Raw genomic sequence first — 24438 nt, 5'->3', positions numbered from 1 at the left:
ATAATAATATTGATTGGAAAAGAAGAAATAAAACGAAAAATCTGAGAAATACGTTCCAATTGGCTTTAGTATTACTTTTATTCATCAAAAAGACACCCAGAAAATACACAGTCAGTACTCTCACATCACAGAAAATAATAATAATAATAATAATGACGACGACGACGATAATAATAATAATAAAAAGAAAGCTCTCGGTTTCCTCATACAAAATGATGAAACCGATAAATTATTTATGATGGAATCAATTCCAGTGCTCATGCCCCGGTGTTTCTCCTCGGAGATCATCCATCGAATCTTATTGCCCTCATCGTTTGGTTGATTCATGAAGTAAGTAGGCGTAAGTTCCTGCACATGCTGTGAATGAATAATGTAAATATGGGATATATAGAAATACACACACACACACACTCATTTGGTCCTTAATATAGGATCTAATTATCAAGTTGATTTTGGTCCTAAATATAAGATATATTTATCATATTTATCAATTTTTTCTAAATTAATCATATAGATACTTCCTCAACTATAATCAAATAAAATAGGGAGGGAGATGATTATGGTGTTTTAGGAAAAATATGTTATATTTCTTATAATGAACTAACTTATCTAACTTCCTTAATCTAATCAAATTAGTTAAATATGTCTTATATTAAAAACCGGAGGAGTATATTGAACAGTACTTTACACTTACAAACATTCTAAACTTAGGATATTGAATGTTAAATGAAAAAAATAGTTGAACTAACTTCAAACTAGATATACCCACCAACCCGTAAGCAAAGATATGTCCAAAATCAAAAAGTATAAACATATATTTTTTTGGATGGCCAAAAAAAAACATTTTTTTAATTTTATATAATTAAACACACACACATATATATGAACATATTAATACCAAATTTGAACTTGAGACCTTATCACTTCCATTTGCTTAAAATAAGATTGGATCTTGGATACATTAAAAAAAAAAAAGGGTATTAGATGTGCCTGGAAAAATAAGATCACCTGCTAAATGTACTCTCAAGGAGAGTCGCGGGGGCGTTCAAAGCTGACTCTTTCTACAGTTGGTCTCCTCATCCTTATTATTCTTTTGGTGACCGGCTCTTTGAATTCTTCTTCTATTCTTTCCGTTACTTCTTCAGCATCAATTTCTGGCCGCTGCTGTCCCACATAGAATGGCCTAGAGGATGGCACAGTTGCAAAGCTAGCTCTGAGAAGTTGCCAGTAAAGTGGGATTTGTGTTGCGGAGTAAAAGCAAAGAGGTATGGAAGTGAGAGAAAGGTACAAAGGGAAACACTTAGACTTATGGTTGGGATAAAGTTCAAAGACGTGCGCAGCACAAAAAGAAATCAACATAGAGACAATGGAGACAAACAAGGAGAAAAAGGCAACAAGAAGCTTCAAGGGCAAAGCTCGACGATAATCCTTGTACCGATCACTTCGTGAAGAGTAAATGGCAAGGAAGGCAGCCAAAGAAGTGATGGAGAAGCAAAAGGAAACAAGTGCGGTTATAGCAAACAATTGAAATGCAGTGTTGGTAGATCCTACAATTGGTGTGCCCTTTTGGCTGTCATAACCCCCTGGGATTTGGAAGCAAGTCGCAAACGTAACACTGGAAATAAGCGTGGTGGCAACCATGTAATTCCCACACATATCATTCACCCACCTGTCACTTTCCTCCAACATCCCACCGTGTTCCTCCTCAAAGATCATGCTTGGAGTCTTGCCCTCCTTGTTTGGTTCATTCATGAAGTAAGCGGGCATAAGTCCCTGCACATACTGTGAATGAATAATGTTAACAATGTATTTGGGATACGCATAAAGATGCAATTTTAATAACGGGTTAAGATGTATCAGCACTCTTATCAAGTAACGTTTCAGTAGTAAGTATCATAAACTTATATTCTGTAGCAATAAACATCAAAAACTTAGAATATTGAGTGCTAATAAAAGAAAATTACTTCATCAGGATGTTTTAGATGCGCTCCTTAACCCTCTAGTACTACTACGACAATAACAAGAAGTTTTATATCACTAGGTGGGGTTGGTTACATGTGCTGCCATCATTGTGCTTCATCAATAACATGATCAAATTCTTAAATAGGTTGTTAACTAAAAGAATCCATTCAATAACTTCATTAAGTGTTTTGTTTGGTTCTCAGACTCCATGATAATTAAATGAAATGAATGAATTAAACTAACCTCAAACCAGTGCACTTCCCACTGCAAGTGAACGACAGACACAGAGATACTGGGATTAACAGAACGCTTTGCGGACAAGTGTAACGCAGTATTTCCCTTGACATCCTTTCCATGCCTGAGGCGCATATCTGTCCAACTCGAGTGCTTCATCACTTCCTTCAATATTTCTGATTGCCTCGCCTCTATTGCCACCAGCACTATGTTCTTGTTCTCACTGGTTTCATCATATATCGCAAAAGGCTTTCGTCTCAGGAGTTCCCTCACCAACTCCGTCGCACCGTTTCTAGTTCCGCTTAACAATGCTGTCCATACTTTTTCAGCCCCTTCACTCCATCAAATTCAAAAAGAAAGAAATTTAGACAAATTTCTTACCCCTGGTCGGTTATTAATTAATTTTAAATTAACAATATATAGTTTTATAATTACCGCTGTGTTCCCGTGGGCCTGCTGGCCGTGGAAAGGCTGATGCCTCTTCGGATGCTTCCTCTTGAGCCGACTTTGAGACCATATCACGTACGTCTGAGTCAATGACGGCGTCGTACCAAGAGTCTCTCTCTACAATATATAGTTTCATGATGGGAGGAATATTACTTTCGTCTCATCCGTTGGAAAGAATATATGTCTTATCCGTTGGAAAGAATATAATAACTCTTGAAAATCTTAACGTGGGCCACTTTTTCGTATATTCCAACTTGTCTGCAATTGTTTTGCTCATCATTTGTGCTTTAAGATCAACATAAACAAGCTGCAAATAGGTGTGGCTTTAACAAAAGAAAAAAGAGGCTGTGCAATTCATCTTACCATGCAAGTTTCAATTTGAAGGTAAACAACACTAATTCGGGTCTTTGCCATTAAATTTGAGTAGATTAAAAAGTTAAATAAGTTTATTAATTATAATATACGTGATTTAATCTCCCTTAAATATCCTTGTATGGTAATAAATTATATATCAGTTTATAAGACATCTAAATTAGTTTCAACAAAAAGATAAATATGAGAAACAAATTAAATAGATAGAGGTGTTATATATTTATGATCAAATTCAAATCCTAACTAGTTCCTATATTAAAAATTAGGGGAGTATCTACATATGTATATATATTTTTTATTTTAAGGGATATTTCAAGTATAAGTTTTTTAAAGTAAAAATAATACTTATGCTTCCTGTCTTCTAAAAGAGACATGCTTCCTTAAAAAAAAAAAAGAAATTAAAGAGAAAATTAAATGAGAAGTTTGTTTGTTTGCTTTTCGTCTTTCATGCATGTGTTGGATGATTTTGATTTTCTTTTTCTCTTTCTGTTAAAAAAAAAAAAGATGTTTGTTTCTTTTTCAAAATGTTTCTTGTTTTGGGACCCTTTGATCATCATCTTCATCTTAATTCTAACCTCTTGTTGCACGAAAGTAGTCATGATGTGAACCTCATCCTTCATAGCAACAGAAAACCAATAAATGAGGGAACCGGTTTCAGTGCTCATCATTTTGATGAACACTTTAAGTTCATCAAATATGAACTGTCTATATCTAATTTGAACAGTCCAGATTTAAAATTTTTAATTAATTTTTTTAAATAGAAAAAACTATTTTTTGAAAGAATAATAGTTAAGAGATTGTCTCTATTTTAGATTTTATAGATATTAAAATAATTATTTTAAACAAATACAAATAAAAAAGAAATCAAATCCAAATCATTCAAATGAAATATGGATCATCCAGATTTGATGAGTTTAGGGTGCTCATCAAAATGACAAGCACTGAAACTGATTCCTTATCATATATTGACTCCATAAAGGGATGGACTTAATTGGTTTTCCGTTGCTGTGAATGATGAGGTTCACATCATGACTACTTTCTTGGAACAAGAGGTTGGAATTAAGATGAAGATGATGATCAAAGGGTCCCAAAACAAGAAACATTTTGAAAAAGAAACAAACCTCTTTTTTTGTAAAACAGAAAGAGGAGAGGAAAATCAAAATCATCCAAAACATGCATGAAACACGAAAAGTAAACAAACAAACGTGCCATTTAATTTTCTCTTTCTCTTTCCTTTTCGAAAGGAATCAGGTATCTTTTATTTTTCCTTGAACTGAAGGCAGGAAGCATATATAAGCATTATTTTTACTTTAAAAAAATTATACTTGAAATATCCCTTAAAATGGGGGGGGGGGGACAAAGTATACATATGGAGACAGTACTCTCTCTAATTTTTAATAGAGGAACTAGTTAGGATTTGAATTTGATCATAAATATATAACACTCCAATCCATTTAATTTGTTTATCATATTTATCATTTTTTAAAACTATTTTAGATATCTTATAAACTGATATATAATCTAATATTACACACTGATATATTTGGAAGATTAAATCACATCTATTATAACTAATAAACTTATCTAACTTCTTAAGCCACTCAAATTTAATGGTAAAGACCACAAGTGGTGTGGTTTACCTTCAAATTGAACTTGCATGATAAGATGAATTGCACAGCCCTCTTTTTTCTTTTGTTAAAGCCACACCGATGTGCAGCTTGTTTATGTTGCTCTTAAAGCACAATTGATGAGTAAAACAAATGCAGACAAGTTGGAATATACTACCTCCGGTTCTTAATATAAGATCTACTTGACTAATTTGAAAAGATTAAGAAAATTAGTTAAGTATTTGTTATAAATAGGTGTTGTTTTTCCTAGAATACCCTTATTCATTATGTATATTAGCTAGAATTATTATTTGATGAAACATTTAATATGTACAATTACTATAAAGACTACTTTGAAAAAAATGAATAAATATAAAAGACAAAGTGAATTGAAGTTTTATATTTAGGATAAAATTAAAAATCAAACAAGTTCTTATAATTAGAAACAGAGGTAGTATGAAAAAGTGGCTCACATTAAGATTTTCAAGGTTATAATATATATATATTCTTTCCAACGGATGAGGCGAAAGTAATATTCCTCCCATCATGGGGCCATGATATATTATACGGCTTTAGCTTGCCTACTTAAATCATCACAAAGCTTTCGGTCCAAAAAAAAAAAAAATCAAAGCTCCGTCTGATCTCAGTCACCATTAATTAATTCCTGCCTCCTTTTTGCGAATGGGTTTTTGTGGGCTCTTCAAATGTGTCCAGTTTCAGGGACTTAGGTGATAAATCCCAAACTCATTATGTCTCAACCGTCAACCGTCTATATTAAAAAAATTTAATTAAAAAATTATTTCTGAGAAAAATAATAATTAAAAATTATTTTTATTTTAGATGAAAACTAAATCAAATATGAACTGCTCAAATCATGTTTGAACAATCCAGATATAATGAGCTTGTACATTCATCATTTTAATGAGCAGCCGAACCCGTTTCCTAATTTCACCACATCAAAGCATGCATGTGGTTCACGTCCTGGTTCTGTTCCTCATTGATTAATTTTGGACTTTGATTTTAGAGCCACCGCACACCATTTACTTTGCATCTTTTACATGATAATAAGAAATAATCAACTTAACTAGTTTTTTTAACTTTCATAAATTGGTTAATTAGGATTAATATTCAGGACAAGAGGGTCATTGTCTATTTTAAATGTTCTCACTTATTCAGTATAAAATCGATCAATTTAGAATTTACTCCTCATTATTTTATCAACATTTATAATATTAAAATATGTAATAAATGTATCTCTAAATTACGTACCATGCAGCAGGCTTAGTAAAGTTCGCCGGAACCGTTTTCCATGCCGAGCCCTATGATGAGCGCCAAGTGCTCATCAAGCAATACGCGCCATTCATTTAATTGCCATGGTCGTTTTTGCTGGGCTTTTTAAAAAAAATTTTCTCAAAGTTTACCCATGCTGGATGATATGAGACACGCTGGACGCCCTTTTTTTTGGGAGGGAAGGCAGGCTCTAACTTTTTGCAATTGAAAAAAAATTACTACTAACTCTTATATCTGATGTACGAATTAGTTAGAGATTGAACTTATTTCTAAATAAGAGATCTTAATCTATTTTATTTCTTAAAATTATAATATTTTCTTTAAAATATCCATATATTGATTGCAAGGGTTCCCATCAAAGGATAGTTCCAAACATGATTAAAGAGGACAATTTAAAAAAGTCAATACACACTTGTTATAGTTGACCAACTTAACTGATTTTCTTAATCTTTTCAAATTAGTGATTTAGCTCTTATATTAAGAACTAAGTGTTATATTTTTTAATAATTACAACCTTCTCTATTAATATAAGAACTAAATAATTAATTTGTGAATATTAAAAAAAATTAGTTAAGGTAATTATTTCTATTAAATGAATATTGTTTTTCCTAAAATACTCTTGTTAATCATGTGTAGTAGCATGGTAACCCTTTTAACATGTTCAATCACCATATAGACAACTTTGTAAAAAAATAAATAAATATGGGAAACAAAGTTAACTGAAATTATTTATAATAAAATTGAATTTTTAACTAGTTCATATATTTGGGACTGGAGGTAGTACGCATGTATCTATATTGGAATTAATATTTGAAGAATAACTATATTTTATTAAAATATTTGGAATTAATAGAAAAATGAAAATTTTTGTGCATATCAGCAGGATTATCATGCATTCAATGCCCAGGATTTCTTCCTTAACTATTAGAACACTGCGTTTCGGTGATGGGCGTATGGTGCTCATCGCCCGCTTAGCAGGGAAACTGGATCCTATATGATAAATATTCATTCCACCGTGTCATATATCTTCTTAGTTCCCCCTTCATAACACATATAGGAGAGATGAAATTTTCCTTTTGTATAATTTCACAACATCCTGACTAATTACGATGTTATGGGGCAATATAATGGACCCACTTTTGACAAAAGCTCTGTAATAATTTTCATGAACAAAACCAGGGGATGAACTTTATTAAGCCTGCTGCACGGTACGCAATTTAGAGAGACATTTATTACATATTTTAATATTATAAATGTTGATAAAATAATGAGGAGTAAATTCTAAATTGATCGATTTTATACTGAATAAGTGAGAACATTTAAAATAGACAATGACTCTCTTGTCCTGAATATTAATCCTAGTTAACTAATTTATGAAAGTTACAAAAAAAATTAGTTAAGTTGTTTGTATCTTATTAAATAGTTGCAAAGTCCAAAATTATGTAAAAGTTGCAAAGTAAATAGTACGTGGTGGCTATAAAATCAAAGTCCAAAATTAATCAATGAGGGCCAGAACCAGGACGTGAACCACATGCATGCTTTGATGTGGTGAAATTAGGAAACGGGTTCGACTGCTCATTAAAATAATGAATCTACAAGCTCATTAGATCTAGATTGTTCAAACATGATTTGGACGGTTCATATTTGATTTTATTTTCATCTAAAATAAAAATAATTTCTTAATTATTATTTTTTTCAAAAAAATAATTTTTTTATCTAAAAATAATTAATTAAAATTTTTTAATCTAGACGGTTGAGACATAATGAGTTTTGGATTAATCACCTAAGTTCGTGAAATTGGATACATTTGTAGAGCCCACAAAAAATTAACCATTAGCAAAGTCGTATTTTCATCTAAAACAAAATAAAGTTATTTGTAAATAATCAAATGCTACTGTTTCACATAATAAAATTCTCTTTATTTTGCAAAGAAAGCATTAAAAACAATGTAAACTTCTCTTCCGATGCCTGTGCGTAGACCATCCCCTGACGTACATAAATAAAAAACTGAACTCCGGCGGTCACATACTGCATACATAAATACATACGTACAGTTGAATAATGGTAGCTAGAAATCAGTCGTGTTAATTAAGCTAAGTGATCATGCACACACACACACACACACCCCCCAAACCAGTGAATTTCCCATTGCATGTAAACGGCAGGCATAGGTGCATTACTATGACGAGAAAGCTTGGCGACCAAGTCCAAGGCAGTATTGCCATGGACGTCGGATGCATGGTGGAGCTTCCCATTCCAGATGGACGGCTTCTTCATGAATTGCATCAATAGGGTGGACTGTTTTCTCTTCTACCGCCACCAACATCACATTCTTCTCATCACTTTCATTCTCAATTGCAAAGGGCTTTTTTTCCAAGATTGCCCACACCATTTCGATCGCACCATATTTTGTTGCTCTCAACAATGGTGTCCATCCTAATAATGATGCTGCATGCGCATGCATACATATATACTCCTCCGGTCCTTATTATAAGACCCCATTTGACTTTTTATTTGGTCCTAATTATAAGACCCCAATCCATTTTGTCTCTTATATTTATGCATTTTTTCCAAGATAATCCTTCTAATGATGATAGTTTTAACCAATATACTTAATTAGTAAGGATATTTTAGGAATGATAACACTTATTTATTATAAATAACCAACTTAACTTACTTCCTTAATCTCCTCAAATAAGTCAATTGGGTCTTATAATTAGGACCGGAGGAGTATATCTTACTTATAAATCAGTTGCCCACATGTAAACAAAAAAAATAAAATTAATTAAAGAAAGTCATTTTTTAAAATTTATTTTAAACATCCAAGTACCTTTATATGAAGGACACAGCATTGCTAAGTTCGCCGGATGATCGTCGTCCATCCCCAACACGTCCATCTCCATCAAACTATCACAAAAAGCGTCATTATCTACCAGTTGTTTCATGATCAGCGATCCAAATACATGTCTCCTTTTCTTTTCTGCCAACCATAAACAGACATGTTAAGCTTTTAATTACTGTCTTTAATTGTGATTTATCAAATACGAAGTGAATATATGTGAAAAGTTTGTTTTGACTTACATGAAATGTGATTAAAAATACTTATGATCGTGATTCCGAACAAGCCTCCCTACTTACCATATGTAAATCCCTTTTAACTGATTTTCACATATCAAGTGGTGATAGTTAAATTATAATTGAATATATCTTAAATTGATAATTTTTTTTCGAGTTTATTCTTATTAAAATTCTCTTCCTGTATGTATAAATCATTTTTAACTCTGAATCTTCTTTCTTTGTTTTCTTCCCAATGATAATTATTAAATAAAGGTAAGGTTGAAAAAATAATTATTAATAAGTAATAACCCCCTAAATGAACTTATGTTTTGAACTACAAATATTTCTTCTATAAGCAGCTTATAATAAGGAGTGGAATATTGGTAAATGAATTATTACTTATTTATGCTTCGAGGCGTGCAAGTGCAGGTTTCAAAAAAAGATCTAACTAAGCATTAAAATTAATAATTAGTTACCTATGGTACTCCTTAAAAAGGAGAATCCGAAAAGAGCTTCATGGTTGGGAAGCTAGCTGATTAGGCTGTCCAGCATACTTCCAATCTGAACACGCCCAAAACGAACGCCAGGGACGAATCGGGATGACTTCGGAAAGAGAGATATTAGGCACTTCCAGAGTACCAGCTCATCTAAACTCTACCCAATAAGAATGAGGCAACTCAGATAATGTTTAACCCATGTGTCAGCCAATTATTTCTATTAATTTGTTGTTTTAAAAAATTAAAAATGCCTAGGTACCATGATCTTCATTACTGCCCTCCACATCTCTCTCCATTTTTCTATCTCAGATTCTCACTTCCTCCATCTTCGACCTCCTCATTAGCGACTCTCCACCAGTGACGGCGGCGGCGGCGGCGACTCTCCACCGGCAAGGGCGGCAGACACTCTCTACTAACGACGCGGGGAAAATTCTCGATATGCACCGATGACCGCGGCGACGATATCCACCGACGACCACAGTGATTCTTGTCTCTCCTAGCGACTCTCACATGGCGACTCGTCAGAACCCATTGATAGGTTGTAGGTCACTAGGTCAGTTCGGTTGTCCTTTTTACCCCTTTCCACTTTGAGGATCTGAATCAACAATGTTTCTGCTTCTTAATTCATTGTCGCCTCCAACACTTGAATAAAAAAAAAAATTAAATTAATCATTTTTTCACTTGTGTCCTTATTAAAGAGAGGGTATTAAAACTACATTTTATAATTTTTTTACATATTTATTTTATCTCTCTTTATGTATTTATTAAGTCAACAAGGATAAAATTAGAAAAATTATTAATTAGCCTACAAATGACTTATATTCAGAAATAAATCTTTTTTATAAATAATTTATAAATAAAAACAGAGTAGTATATGAAAAATTTACTCACAGATAAAACCTCTCCCGGGGAGAAAACCCACCCCTATGGCTTTCACGCACAAACCACACTGGAGCAAAGCCTGCGAGCTCCCCCTTGCTGGGCTCATTAAAGTAGAGTTCAATTAGTTTATATAAAGATCATAACCTCTCCTTTTTCTTTGCATTAATATTTGTAAGACAGGTAAAGTTGAGATTTTATTAATTCCCGAGTTTAAGAGGAGGACCACAAAACAAAATTTAAAAACAGATACGCGTCGCATACCCTTGAAGTTGATCGCGTAATCCAAAATAATAATAATGATGATGATGATGATGATGATGATGATGATGATGATATTATTATTATTATTATTATTATTATTATTATTATTATTATTATTAATTGGAAAGGAACAAGTAAAAGGAAAACTCTGAGAAATACGTTCCAATTGGCGATTATCAAAAAGACACCCAGAAAAAACACAGTCAGTACTCTCACATCACAGAAAATAATAAAAGAGACCTCTTGCTTTCCTTATACAATAAACAAAATGATGAAACCCATAAATTATTCATGATGGAATCAATTCCAGTGCTCATGCCACGGTGTTTCTTCTTGGAGCTCAGCCATCAAATCTTATTGCCCTCATCGTTTGGTTGATTCATGAAGTAAGAAGGCGTAAGTTCGTGCACATGCGTGCTGTGAATGAATAATGTAAATATGGGATATATAGAAATATATTTATATATGTGTGCAATTTAATAATCGGTTAAGTTTCACTCAATACTCTCAAGTATTGTGTCAACAGTACTTATACACTTACAAACATTCTAAACTTAAGATATTGAATGTTAAATGGAAAAAAAAATAGTTGAACTAACTTCAAACTAGATATACCCACCAACCCGTAAGCAAAGATATGTCCAAAATCAAAAAGTATAATCATACATTTTTTTGGATGGCAAAAAAAAAATATTTTTTAATTTTATATAATTAAACACACACATGTATATAAACATGTTAATACCAAATTTGATCTTGGTACTAAAAATAAGATTGGATCTTGGATGCATAAAAAAAAAAATTAGGGTATTAGATGTACCGGAAAAATAAGATCACCCTCGTAAATGTACTCTCAAGAAAACTCGCGGTGGTCTTTAAAGCTGACTCTGTCTACGGTTGGTCTCCTCATCCTTATTATTCTTCTGGTGACTGGCGCTCGGAATTTTTCTTCTATTCTTTCTGTTACTTCTTCAACATCAATTTCTGGCCGGTCGACATAGAATGGTCTGGAGAATGGCACAGTTGCAAGGCTAGCTACGAGAAGTTGCCAGAAAAGTGGGATTTGCGTTGCAGTGTAAAAGCAAAGAGGTATGGAAGTGAGAGAAAGGTACAAAGGGATACACCTAGACGGATTTGCATTGGGTGCTCATCAGGTGACGAGCACCCAATGCTCATCACCCATCTGGACCGTCCAGATTAATCTGGACGGTCCGGATTTATTTTTATTTTTATTTTTATTTTTTTAAAAAATAATTATTTTAATAGGTATAAGATAAAAAATAAAGATAATCTTATAACTATCATTTTTTAAAAATATAATTTTTTTCTATTTTAAAATAATTATTTAATAATATTAAATCTGGACCGTCCAAATTAAATCTGGACGGTCCAGATTGCTCATCAGGTGATGAGTATTGGGTGCTCATCACCTGATGAGCACCAAATGGGAACCCCACCTAGACTTGTGGTTGGGATAAAGCTTAAAGACGTGGCCAGCACAGAAGGAAATCAACATGGAGACAAACAAGGAGAAAAAGCCAACAAGAAGTTTCAAGGGCAAAGCTCGACGATAATGCTCGTATTGATTACTTGGTGAAGAGTAAGTGGCAAGAAAGGCAGCCAAAGAAGTGATGGAGAAGCAAAAGGAAACAAGCCCGGTTATAGCAAACAATTGAAATGCAGCGGTGCTAGATCCTACAATTAGTGTGCCCTTTTGGCCGTCATAACCCCCTGGGATTTGCAAGCACGACGCAGACGTAACACTGGAAATAAGGGTGGCGGCAACCATGTAATTCCCACACATTTCCTTCACCCACTGGTTACTTTCTCCCAACATCCCTCGGTGTTCCTCCACGAAGTAAGCAGGAAGTAAGCAGGCATAAGTTTCTGCACATACTGGGAATGAATATTGTTAATATGGGATACATAGATGCAATTTAATAATGGCTTAAATTTCATCCAGCACTATCAACTACCACTTCAATAACACTATCCTAAACTAATTTCTCAAAAAATACTTCAACATGTTGGATGAGCTCCTTAAACCTATCATTCTGCAATAACAAGCTTTATTTTATTAGGTGGGATTGGTTATATGGATCACATGACATACTATTGTGTATCAACAACCGAATTTTTAGATCGGTTATTAACCAAATGGTCCCGTTCAATGATTTCATTGGTCTTGCCCTGTGCCTTTTTCAGATCACTCTATAATAATTAACTCATCAAATTAATGAAACTAACCTGAAACCAATGCACTTCCCACTGCAGTAAGTGAATGACAGACACGTACATAGTGGGATTAACAGAACGCTTTGCGGACAAGTGTAACGCAGTATTTCCCTTGACATCCTTTCCATGCCTGAGGCGCTTGTCATTCCAACTTGCGTGCTTCATCAATTCCTTCAATATTTCTGATTGCCTCGCCTCTATTGCCACCAGCACTATGTTCTTCTTCTCACTGGTTTCATCATATATCGCAGAAGGCTTTCGTCTCAGGATTTCCCTCGCCAACTCCGTCGCGCCGTTTCTAGTTGCGCTCAACAATACTGTCCGTACTTCTTCAGCCCCTTCACTCCATCAAATTCAAAAAGAAAGAAATTCAGACAAATTTCTTACCCCTAGTTTTAAATTAATTAAAAATATATAGTTTTGTTAATTACCGCTGTGTTCCCGCCGGTCTGCTGGCGGTACAATGGTTCGTGGCTCTTGGATTTTCTTAGGCGACTTTGAGAGCATATCACGTACATCTGGGTCAATGACGGCGTCGTACCAAGATTCTCCGGCTACAAGAAGTTTCATGATCTTCAAACCAAGTAGGTGTCTCCGTATGTTCTCTGCATACAAATATATGTACATTAGTAACTCTTTGTTTGGTCAGTCATATATGTTTCTTATTATTATGTGTCCATTTCATTAATCAATATAGCAAGCAGATCAACTCGAATCAATTAATAGCTAGTAGGGTGCGTACTAGAGAATCTGAAAACAGCTTCAAAGGTACGAATATCATCTGTAACACTTTTGTCGGTCGGTTCCTCCTCATCCATCGTCATCTCTGGATCTTCAACATCGACAGTGCTTTCTTCTCCATGATTACGATCATCATCAGTGGGAGGATTGGGCTCTTCAGCATGAATGACTTTATGATGATGCATGCATGTATTCTTATGGTTAGATGATAATGATGGATCACACACAATAACCTTATTAGTTATTCTAACTTGAATAATTAAACATATATGGAAATAATGCGCTCGTACTCACAACGGAAGTAAAGTCTCTCCAACCAGCTAAGATGAATGCCGCTGATGAATGGAGAGGGAGTAGACGCGAGGATTGTCAGAGGTGACTCGCCCTTCTCATTGGTAAGGACTGAGATGGCTGGGCAACTTTGAATTATTATCAACGACAATTCTGCAAGTAGTGCACCAAAAGAATAAAAATTAGCTAGCTAGGTAACAAGTAGCCCTTATTTGAGAGATAGCTAGTTAATTCACTGGTGTGCGTCCGAAGTATTCTCTCTTAATAGTGCAATGAAGCATAGTGTCACCGTTGTTCCTTCTCCAATACCGTTGGCTATCATCACCGGCAGCACGGTGGAGAACGAGGAAGGCCTTTCGGTTATCATGAAGAGCAGCCAAGAAGAGAGGAGTCTCTCCGTTGTCACATTACGCACCCCAATCTGCAGGGTTCAATTTATTAATATTACAGTTGAGATTAATTCCCTTTAAGTAATGAAGTTGCACAAAGAAAGACATCATTCTTCTCATTACCAGTGATTTGTGGAACAGTTTTGTGATGCGATCACAGATGACGTCTGAGCCACGAGAGGCTGCGCAGTGAAGAGGAGTATTGCCTGTGCCATTTTTCAGTGACAGAACGTCTAGGGCTTCTTCAGCTCCCCGCCGGCGGGATTTGATTACACATATCAATCGTGTGACAGTAGTAATGTCCTCTGTCTCAATGGCCACATGCAGTGCCGTGTCTCCCCACGTGTTGATCGGTCTCTTCTGAATCTCTGGATCATTAATGTAAATTTCCACAACACGCTCCCATTTTCGATTCTTCACTGCAGAACGCAGTTCCATTTCGTCGATCGCCAACGATTCGAGCACTTCCATTTTGGGGAAAACAAAATGGAACTCTGCCGATTCAAACTAAAACTGATTTTACGACTATCTTATGTGGGGGTGCAAGGGATCGATGGATCGATCAGCAGGAATTAATTAATGATGACTGAGACCAGACGGGGCTTTGTGATGATTTAAGTAGGCAAGCTAAAGCCGTATAATATCATGGCCCCATGATGGGAGGAATATTACTTTCGTCTCATCCGTTGGAAAGAATATATTATAATAACCTTGAAAATCTTAATGTGGGCCCCTTTTTCATATATTCCAACTTGTCTGCTTTAAGATCAACATAAACAAGCTGCACATCGGTGTGGCTTTACCAAAAGAAAAAAGAGGGCTTTGCAATTCATCTTATCATGCAAGTTTCAATTTGACGGTAAATAACACTACTTCTGGTCTTTACCATTAAATTTGAGTAGATTAAAAAGTTAGGTAAGTTTATCAATTATATATAATACATGTGATTTAATCTTTCAAAAGTATCCCTGTGTAATATTAGATTATATATCAATTTATAAAATATCTAAATTAGTTTAAAAATGATAAATATGAGAAACAAATTAAATGGACCGAGCTGTTATATATTTATGATCAAATTCAAATCCTAATTAGTTCCTATACTAAAAATTAGAGGGAGTATCACTATATGTATACTTTGTTTTTTTTTTCCCCCCATTTTAAGGGATATTTCAAGTATAAGTTTTTTAAAGTAAAAATAATGCTTATGCTTCCGCCTGTTCAAGGAAAAATAAAAAGATACCTGATGAGAAAGAGAAAATTAAATGACACGTTTGTTTGTTTGCTTTTCGTGTTTCATGCATGTCTTGGATGATTTTGATTTTCTTCTTCTCTTTCTGTTTTTTTTTTAAAAAAATATGTCTGTTTCTTTTTCAAAAAAAAAAATGCTTATGATTCCTGCCTTCAGTTCAAGGAAAAATAAAAGATACTGATTCCTTTCAAAAAGGAAAGAGAAAGAGAAAATTAAATGACACGTTTGTTCGTTTGCTTTTCGTGTTTCATGCATGTTTTGGATGATTTTGATTTTCTTTTTGTTTCTTTTTCAAAATTTTTCTTGTTTTGGGACCCTTTGATCATCATCTTCATCTTAATTCTAACATCTTGTTCCAAGAAAGTAGTCATGATGTGAACCTCATCCTTCATAGCAACAGAAAACCAATCAAGGAGTCGATGATAAATATTCATTCCAGAACCAGGACGTGAACCACATGCATGCTTTGATGTGGTGAAATGAGGAAACGGGTTCGGCTGCTCATCAAAATAATGAATATACAAGCTTATTATATCTGGATTGTTCAAACATGATTTGGGCCGTTGATATTTGATTTCGTTTCCATCTAAAATAAAAATAATTTTTTAATTATTATTTTTTCAAAAAATATTTTTATTTAAAAATAATTAATTAAAAATTTTTAATCTAGACGGTTGAGACATAATGAGTTTGGGATTTATCACCTGAGTTGGTGAAATTGGATACATTTGTAGACCCCACAAAAAAACCATCAGCAAAGTTCTATTTTGACCTAAAACAAAATATTTGTAGATAATCAAATACTACTGTGTCACATAATAAAATTCTCTTTATTTTGCAAAGAAAGCGTAAAAGCTATTTAAACCTCTCTTCCAATGCCTCTGCGTCTTCATTTTTCTCCTTGTTCTTCCCTTCGTCTTTATCTTTCTTGTTCTTGTTCTTCTCCTCTACCTCTGGAGAGTGGCACACGAGAAAAACTAGCTTTGAGAAGACGCCGATGGAGTGGAAATTGAGTTGCCCCGTAAAAGTAGAGAGGGATCAAAGCCAAGCCAACGTACACGGGGACATACACAGACAACTTTTTTATGGGGCCAACAAGTTCAAAGGTTTGCGCAGCATAGAAAGAAATCAACATGCACCAAAATGAGACACAGAGAAGAGAAGATAAACCCAAGCACAGAGTCCGCGGCAGATGTCTTCGGTAGGGATCGGGCCGATCACTTTGAGAGCTGCAAATGGCGAGAAAGGCGGCGAGGGAAATGACGGAGAAGCCAAAGGAAACCAGTGCCGTGATAACAAATATTTGGAATTCATAACGGTTGCCTACAATCGGCCTGCCGTTGCCTTCGTCGTAGCCTCCCGGGATCTGGTAGCACGTTCCAAAGGTAACGCCGGACATAAGCGTCGCCGCCACTATGTAATTTCCGTATATGTCCTTCATCCATTGGTTACTTTTTTGCACCAGATCATGGTGTTCCTCCTCGAAGACCATCACCGGCGTTTTGCCTTCCTTATTTTTCCGTTTAATGAACTCCGGCGGCATCATTTCCTTCACATACTGCATACATAAATACAAACGTATGTACAGTTGAATGATAGCTACAAATTACTCGTATTAATTAAGCTAAGTGATCATATATATTCCTCCCGTACTAAATATAAAACCTATTTTAAAGTGTAAATTACACTATAAAGTGGGTTTTATATTTAGGACCAAAGAAATATACATATTCACACACCTCAAACCAGCTGATTTCCCATTGCAAGTGAAGGACAGACATATCCATAAGCCTATGACGAGAAGGCATCGCGACCAAGTGCAGGGCAGTATTGCCATGGACGTCGGATGCATGGTGAAGCTTCCGATTCCAGATGGATGGGTTCTTCTTGAACTGCTCCAATAGGGTTGACTGTCTCTCTTCTACCGCCACCAACATGACATTCTTCTTCTCATCAGTTTCATCCTCAATTGCAAATGGCCTTTTTTCCAAGATTGCCCGCACCATTTCGGTCGCACCATATTTTGTTGCTCTCAACAATGGTGTCCATCTTAATAATGATGCTACATGCGGATGCATACTTATTATCAGTTACCCACATGTAGACAAAAATAATAAAATTAATTAAATAAAGTCATTTTTTTAATTTATTTTTAGGATCCAAGCACCTTGATATGAAGGACCTAGCATTAGTAAGTTCGCCGGATGATCGTCATCCCTCCCCAACAACTCCATCTCCATCAAATCATCACAAAAAGCGTCATTGTCTACCAGTTGTTCCATGATCCGCCCACCAAATACATGTCTCCTTTTCTTCTCTGCCAACCACGGACAGACATGTTAAGCTTTTGAGTCATTTTTTAGTTGTGATTTATAAAATACAAGGTGCATATGTGTGAGGAGTTTTGTTTTGACTTACATAAAACGGACGTGATTAAAAGTGCTTATGATCATAATTCCAGACAAGTCCTCCTACTTCCATATGTAAATAATTTTTGACTAATTTTCACGTATAGTTAAATTATAACTAAATATGCCTCAAATTGATAATTTTTTTTCCAAGCTTATTCTTATTAAAATTCTTTCCCTGTATGTATAAATAATTTTTAACTCTGAATCTTCTTTCTTTCTTTTCTTTCCAATGATAATTAAATAAGAGTAAGATTGAAAAAATAATTATTAATAAGTAATAACCCTCCAAATGTACTTATGTTTCGAACTAAAAATATTTCTTCTATAAGCAACTTATAATAAGGAGTCGAATATTGGCAAATGAAAAGATCTAATTAAGCATTAAAATTAATAATTAATTACCTGTGGTACTTCTTAAAAAGGAGAATCCGAAAGGAGCTTCATGGGTGGGAGGCTGATCAGGTTGTCCAGCAAAATCTGGGGGCCAAATCGGGATGACTTCGGAAATAGGAGTATGATCATTACGTCAGCAACATCATTTTAATTAAGAAAAATTAATCTTGTTGGCTGCTTTAACTTTTAAGTCAGTCATGACCAGTGATGTAATTATGTTGAGTACGACTCAGTTTCTAAATATTTAACTGCCTTCAAAATGTTAACATTGATTCCCTTTATAAATTTTTCCACTCAAAAAATTAAAAACTCCTTTTAGAAATTTTATCCTTGTCATCCATTGCTGTATCCAACTTGGCCATGGGGGGGGGGGGGGGAACAAAAGCTGAATGAGCGGCCGCATCAGACATGACTTCGCATGAGGAGAGAAGGTGGGGTGGAAAATTATGACCCAAGGAATCCTAACTTTAATTCACTTTTTTTTTTTACTTTGTAATTTACTTTTTAAAATACATATATTAATTACGCATAGCAAAAAAATTTCAGTTAAAGATAGTCATGATTATATTAAAAAGAATACTTTAAAAAAATAAACTCATATTTGTTACAAATAATTAACTTAAATAATTTTTTAATTTATTAATTAGTTTAGTAACTCTTATATTAAAAGTTAAAGATAGTAATTAATTAATAAGAATAAAACTAAATAAAAAAGTTAAATAAAATTCTAGATGGATTGATGGAGGTGGGCGCACTTACATGGGTAAAAAAGGCTCTCCCACCAACGAAGGGGAGTGCTACTCTTAAATGCCGAAGGAATAGAGGCCAGGATGTCCAGAGGTGCCTGCCCTTTTTCATCGATGATGGAAATCATGTCGGGAAGGAGACGCATTAATAGCAATGATAATTCTGCATTAACGATGAATTCAATTCAATTACTGCCTCTTGTTCTTAATATAAGATCTAACTTGATTTTTATTTTGATTCTAAATATAAGACTTCAATCTACTTTATCTCTCATATTTATGTATTTTTTTTAGTAGTCCTTCTAATAATGACAGTTTTAGCTAATACACTTAATTAGTAAGAATATTTTAGGAAAGACAACACCTACTTATTATAAATAACTAACTTAACTTATTTTTTTAATCTACTCAAATTAGTCAATGAGCTCTTATATTTAGGATTAAAGATACTATATTACTATATAAAAAGCTAGATAACTAACTAATTTATGAATATTAAGAAAATTAGTAAAATTAGTCATTTGAAATAAATATATGTTATTTTTCTTGGCACAATCTTATTAATCAAGTGTACTTGAATTACTATAGTAACTCCTCAACATGCGCAATCACCATAAAAATCACTCAAAGGCAAAATAGATAAATATTTTAAAAAAATAATTTGGGTCTTATATTTATGACTCAATTAATTTTTTAACTAATTCTTATGTTAAAAATTAGAAGTAGTATATACTTCAGTACTATTTATCAAGCAAAGGATTCCATTAACGAACTAAACCATCATAGAATGTAATTTTGAATAACGTATTATTCCATTCCATTCGATCCTAAACAAACAATACCTCTAGTCCAAAATATATTAATCATTTTTAACCATATCATCATCATTAGAACTATGGAAGAAAAAATAACTTGTAATTAAACCCGTCTTCAATTGAAATTCCCACCCCCCAACCCATATTAAGGATTTGAAAGAAAGAGAGAAAAATATGAGGATTCATATTTAACCATTAATTAAAGGGATAAAATTAGCAAATAGGTATTCATTATTCTCAAAATAATTTATACCATGGATTAAAAAAAATTCTAAAAAAGTGCATTTTAAAGTGAAGAGAGTAGAAGACCTAATTAAGTAACTTATTTTTCAAATAAGTAAAATCACATACCGAAATTCTTTCGCTGAATGGTTAAGTGAAGTGCAGATCCCCCATTGGGCTTCACGTAAGGAGCTGTGGCATGCGCAGGTTCTGCATAGCCATAGAGAAGGAGGAAGGCCGCCGGGTGACCATGAACAGCAGCCAAGAACAAAGGCGTCTCTCCCTCGTTGTTACGCACCAGAAGCTTAATAATCAACATTCGATATCATCATCATCAATAATAAGCTTTAAATTTTACATAAAACAAGTGACGTCTCAATATATACTATGAAGTAATGCGAGTTTAAATTTTTCGGGCTAATATGATATTTGGTAACTCAAGTGTGTTCTCATGTTAGTTTTGGTTTCTCAAGTTTCAAACTATAGGTTTTGGTCATTTAATGGGCAAGATGGTTTAAGTTTTTATTGAATTATAAGGACTAATATTTTAAATAAAAAGAAACTTGAGCGATCTAAAGCAAAATAAAAACAAACTTGAAGAACCAAAAATTGTGTGAACCTAAATTTTTGAATGCTTTTTTTTTTAAATATCTAAAACTGCACAGTTAATACATATATTTTTATATATAGAAATTGTGAAGAATTCAAAGCTGCAAAATTAGATATCAGAATGTCACCTACTTTTTGTAAACTCTAATAATGAATAGGGAAAAAAACATTTGAAAAGTTGAAGCACTAGAGATGGATGCCCCTTGCCCCTCTCTATGCCAGTTACACTCCGCCATGTTAATAGTTAGAGTGAAATATTCTAACCACTATTTTGCTTTATACATATTCAAATTTAATATATACATATATAATAGTTGAGACCATTAATATAGTCAAAAAATATTTTTTTAAAAAAAATAGAATCACGAAGCATGCATGTTTTTAATTAAAAACAGAATAATTAAGATCCAATCTCATCATGCAGATGCATGTGCATCATGTAATCAATAAAAGAGATTAAATTAATTACGGCCCGGGTTCTCTGTTCATCGGTGGGGAGGGCATGAAGGATGCGGCGACACAACAAGGGAGAGCCTCTATATGCGGCGCAGTGAAGAGGAGTGTTGCCCCACTGATTCCTGGCTGACAGAATCTCCACGACGTCTTCTTCACGTCGGGGCATTTCTTCAAACAGCTCATCGAAGGTGCGGGGTCGTGTCCCATAAATGATAGCTGCGTGCAGCACAGTGTCAGCCCACTTGTTCATCTTGGCCAGCCACAGCTCTGCATATGGCGGCTGGCCCCTCATTGTGCGCAGCACAGCCCCCCAATCTCGCCTCATTACCCCGCGACGCAGTTCCTCAATTGCCCCAATAACGTCCCCATCCAAATTCATCTCTCTCCGATGTGCATAGACAGACAGACACACACGCACACTTCAACGGGATCTCTACAAAAGAGATCTATACACTGGCTCCATATAACACACACGCTGCTATTGCTGTTTCTTATATACCAGTCTGCTCCTATTTGTAACTCATTTATACCAAAAATATATTAAATTGCAATATGTTTTAGGAAGCATTGCAATAAAGTCTCAAGAAAGAAATATAATTACTAAAAAATTCTATGACAATTTAAGTAGTCTGTAATAATAATAAGTCCTATAGTAAGGAGCGGCAACTTCTAATTTTTTATTGAAATTTTTTTGTGTTTATTTTATTTTTTAAGGACCTTATTGTAATTGTTTTTACATTTCTGTCATCAATTTATCTTACCTCTCTCTATAAATAGTAACAGAGTAACACGTGTGCGTTGATATGTAGCTTCCTTACTTCTTGTCGCTCCAAGCAAGTCTGCTTCCTTTCTACACTTCTGGCCAAATTATTCTTTTCTTGGTGTGAGACAGAATAAAGCAAACAAGGGAGTTAAAGGACCCCGCCATTTATCTGTCTTATGCTGGACTTTATTGATTAGCTCTCGTTACTCATTCCGTTTCTTTTCATGAGGATTAACTATCAAACTCATACTACTCAAAATATTAGTTAAATTTAATTAAAAGTGACAAATATGTAAGTAATTTTTTCCCTTACTTATGAAAAAAGTAAAAGAGAGATAATGAGTAAATATTTAGTATAAATAAGAATAATTTATTGCACATTAATAATAAGTGAAGTGTGTATATCTATATATATATAAAATTAATGAGGGTAAAATGAAAAGATTAGTTTAAAATTTTAGACAAAAAAATTTATTACCTTTAAACCACGTGCATTTGTAAAATGAAAAGATTAGTTTAAAATTTTAGTCCAAGAGGTTGGGTCCTATTATCCAAAAAGAAAAAAAGAGGCCGGGTCCGGCAAATTAAAGAAACAGAAATTAAAATGTTGACCTTCTACATGAAATATTACTCATTTAGAAAATAGCAATATCATATTATTTATATATATATCATAAATAATAATAGGACTCGACTCAGTTTGTAATTTTACATAAGACACGTGTGCTCAACTACAAATTAACGAGAGAATTAAGACGACAAAATAATGAGAAAACAACAAAAAAAATCTATTGAATTTCAAAGAAATAAATAAGTTATGCTGACTATTTTTATAATAGTTTTGACAAGTTAAAATATATTAAAATTACCTATTTATCATTTTGAAATTCAACTAGTATTTTTTTAATCATTTTTCGTGGAAATTTGTGATATGATTAAATAAAAATAAAGTGTGTGCATAATACACACCATATTATTATTATACTTTGATCAAATGATCAGCTATATTAAAACAAAAAGATAATTATATAAAATTTGGTGATATTTCCTGATCTTCTATTCTAATGGCCAATGTACAATTGCATATGAAAATATGTATTAGAAATATATAATCCTTACATATTACTTATAAACTTTCGTGTATATATGAGGGAATTGAAAGCCAAAGGAAAGCAGAATTAGCTGATTTGTATTTGAATTTTAATTGTGCCATTTTGATTAACAGAAATTCCAAACGAATCAGACGCTTACTACTTTTCTTTTTGTCTGTTTCGCTTGGAATGTAATCCATCCATGTTCTTCACTTATATCGCATCGTCCATTGAAGACAAGCCAACAAGTGGGAAAAAAATAAGTCCTCTCTTATTAAAAAAAAAACAGAGAAAGGGAAAGACAATTAGTTTCTTCTTCATGAATCATCATCCCTTAATTTCTTTTTTCGTGTTTCACGTTTCGGATTTGATTTTCTTCTTTTTTTATTTTATTTTTAATTTCACAGACAGATTTATCTGTAAATTATATAAGACGCATTAGACAATTAACTTGAATGGAACAACCTTCTATTTAATTGAGTTGGTAATTTTTTAAAAAAATTTGCCCTTATTAAAGAAAGGGTATTAACAACATGTTTTAGAAAGAATTGCAATGAAGTCTCAATTAAAAAATATAATTACTAAAAAAATTTAATGACAACCGAGTAACTTATAATAATAAGTTCGGAATGACAACTTTTAACTTGTCATTGGAACTTTTTAGTATTTATTTTCTTTTCTTTGAATCTTATTATAATTATTCTTATGTTTTATATTTCTCTCTACATTTATAAAGTCAACAGGGATAAAATTAAAAAAAATTTATTAATTACTCTGGAACTTACTTATATTTATAAAATAATTTTTTTTCCTACAAATGACTTATAAATAGTAACGGAATATGTGTGTGTGTATAGCTTCCCTTCTGCACTCCTGGCCAAATTATTCTTTTCCTGGTGTAAGACAAAATAAAGCAAACAAGGGCGTTGAAGGACCTAGCCATCTGCCTGTTGTATGCTGGGCTTTATTGATTACTTATCTTATTACTCATTCCGTTTCCTTTTATAACAAATAATTATCAAAATCGTATGATTCGAAATATTAATTAAATTTAATTAAAAACAATAAATATGCAAGATGTGTACAGTAATTTTTTCCCTTACTTATGAAGAGAGTAAAGGAGATCAGAGACACTCATGAGTTAATATTTATTATGAAGAGATAATAAACATAAATAAGAGTAATTTATTGCAGAGGGATAATAGTAAAGTGTATATATATATTTAATGGGGGTAAAATGAAAATATTAATTTAAAATTTCAGACAAAAAATTTATTACTTAAAAATCATCATAAGAGAGATTCTTTCTTATTAAAAAAAAATAGAGGAGGCATTACTTGACATTGTACGTGAATTTGTGAAACCATATTGTCCAAAAAGAAAGAAAGAGGGTCCGGCAAATTAAAGAAACAAAA

General features: G+C 33.4%; 2 protein-coding genes across 2 annotated transcripts; both read right to left on the bottom strand.

Annotated features, from left to right (window-relative positions):
• Positions 1 to 1023: 1023 nt before the first annotated feature.
• On the bottom strand, positions 1024 to 13770 carry LOC114721534 (uncharacterized). Its single transcript, XM_028907358.1, has 4 exons — positions 13587 to 13770; positions 13276 to 13449; positions 2206 to 2528; positions 1024 to 1782 (listed from the first exon to the last, which is right to left on the bottom strand). The coding sequence occupies exons 1-4, from the start codon at positions 13768 to 13770 to the stop codon at positions 1024 to 1026; spliced, it is 1440 nt and encodes a 479-aa protein (XP_028763191.1).
• Positions 13771 to 16436: 2666 nt separating this feature from the next.
• On the bottom strand, positions 16437 to 21548 carry LOC114721532 (uncharacterized). Its single transcript, XM_028907357.1, has 6 exons — positions 21183 to 21548; positions 20234 to 20408; positions 18331 to 18426; positions 17685 to 17834; positions 17257 to 17579; positions 16437 to 17075 (listed from the first exon to the last, which is right to left on the bottom strand). Exons 1-6 carry the CDS (start codon positions 21546 to 21548, stop codon positions 16437 to 16439), a joined length of 1749 nt encoding a protein of 582 aa, XP_028763190.1.
• Positions 21549 to 24438: the final 2890 nt, after the last annotated feature.

Source organism: Neltuma alba, unplaced genomic scaffold (assembly GCF_004799145.2).
Source record: "Neltuma alba isolate B1F8T4 unplaced genomic scaffold, ASM479914v2 tig00012044_pilon, whole genome shotgun sequence".
Classification (NCBI taxonomy): Eukaryota; Viridiplantae; Streptophyta; class Magnoliopsida; order Fabales; family Fabaceae; genus Neltuma; species Neltuma alba.
The sequence above is the reverse complement of the archived record's forward strand: the minus strand, read 5'-3'. Positions and strand labels throughout refer to the sequence as shown.

Bases quoted from the DNA above. Each gene is read 5' to 3' on its own strand.
- LOC114721534 (XM_028907358.1), bottom strand. From the start codon at position 13,770: ATGCATCATCATAAAGTCATTCATGCTGAAGAGCCCAATCCTCCCACT. The intron at 2,529-13,275 runs GTAATTAACAAA...GATGGAGTGAAG, and splicing joins AGACCGGCGGGAACACAGCG to GGGCTGAAAAAGTATGGACA. The intron at 1,783-2,205 runs GTTAGTTTAATT...ATTCATTCACAG, and splicing joins GGGAAGTGCACTGGTTTGAG to TATGTGCAGGGACTTATGCC.
- LOC114721532 (XM_028907357.1), bottom strand. From the start codon at position 21,548: ATGAATTTGGATGGGGACGTTATTGGGGCAATTGAGGAACTGCGTCGC. The intron at 18,427-20,233 runs GTATGTGATTTT...CTATTTCCGAAG, and splicing joins CATTCAGCGAAAGAATTTCG to TCATCCCGATTTGGCCCCCA. The intron at 17,580-17,684 runs GTGCTTGGATCC...ATCCGCATGTAG, and splicing joins GCTAGGTCCTTCATATCAAG to CATCATTATTAAGATGGACA.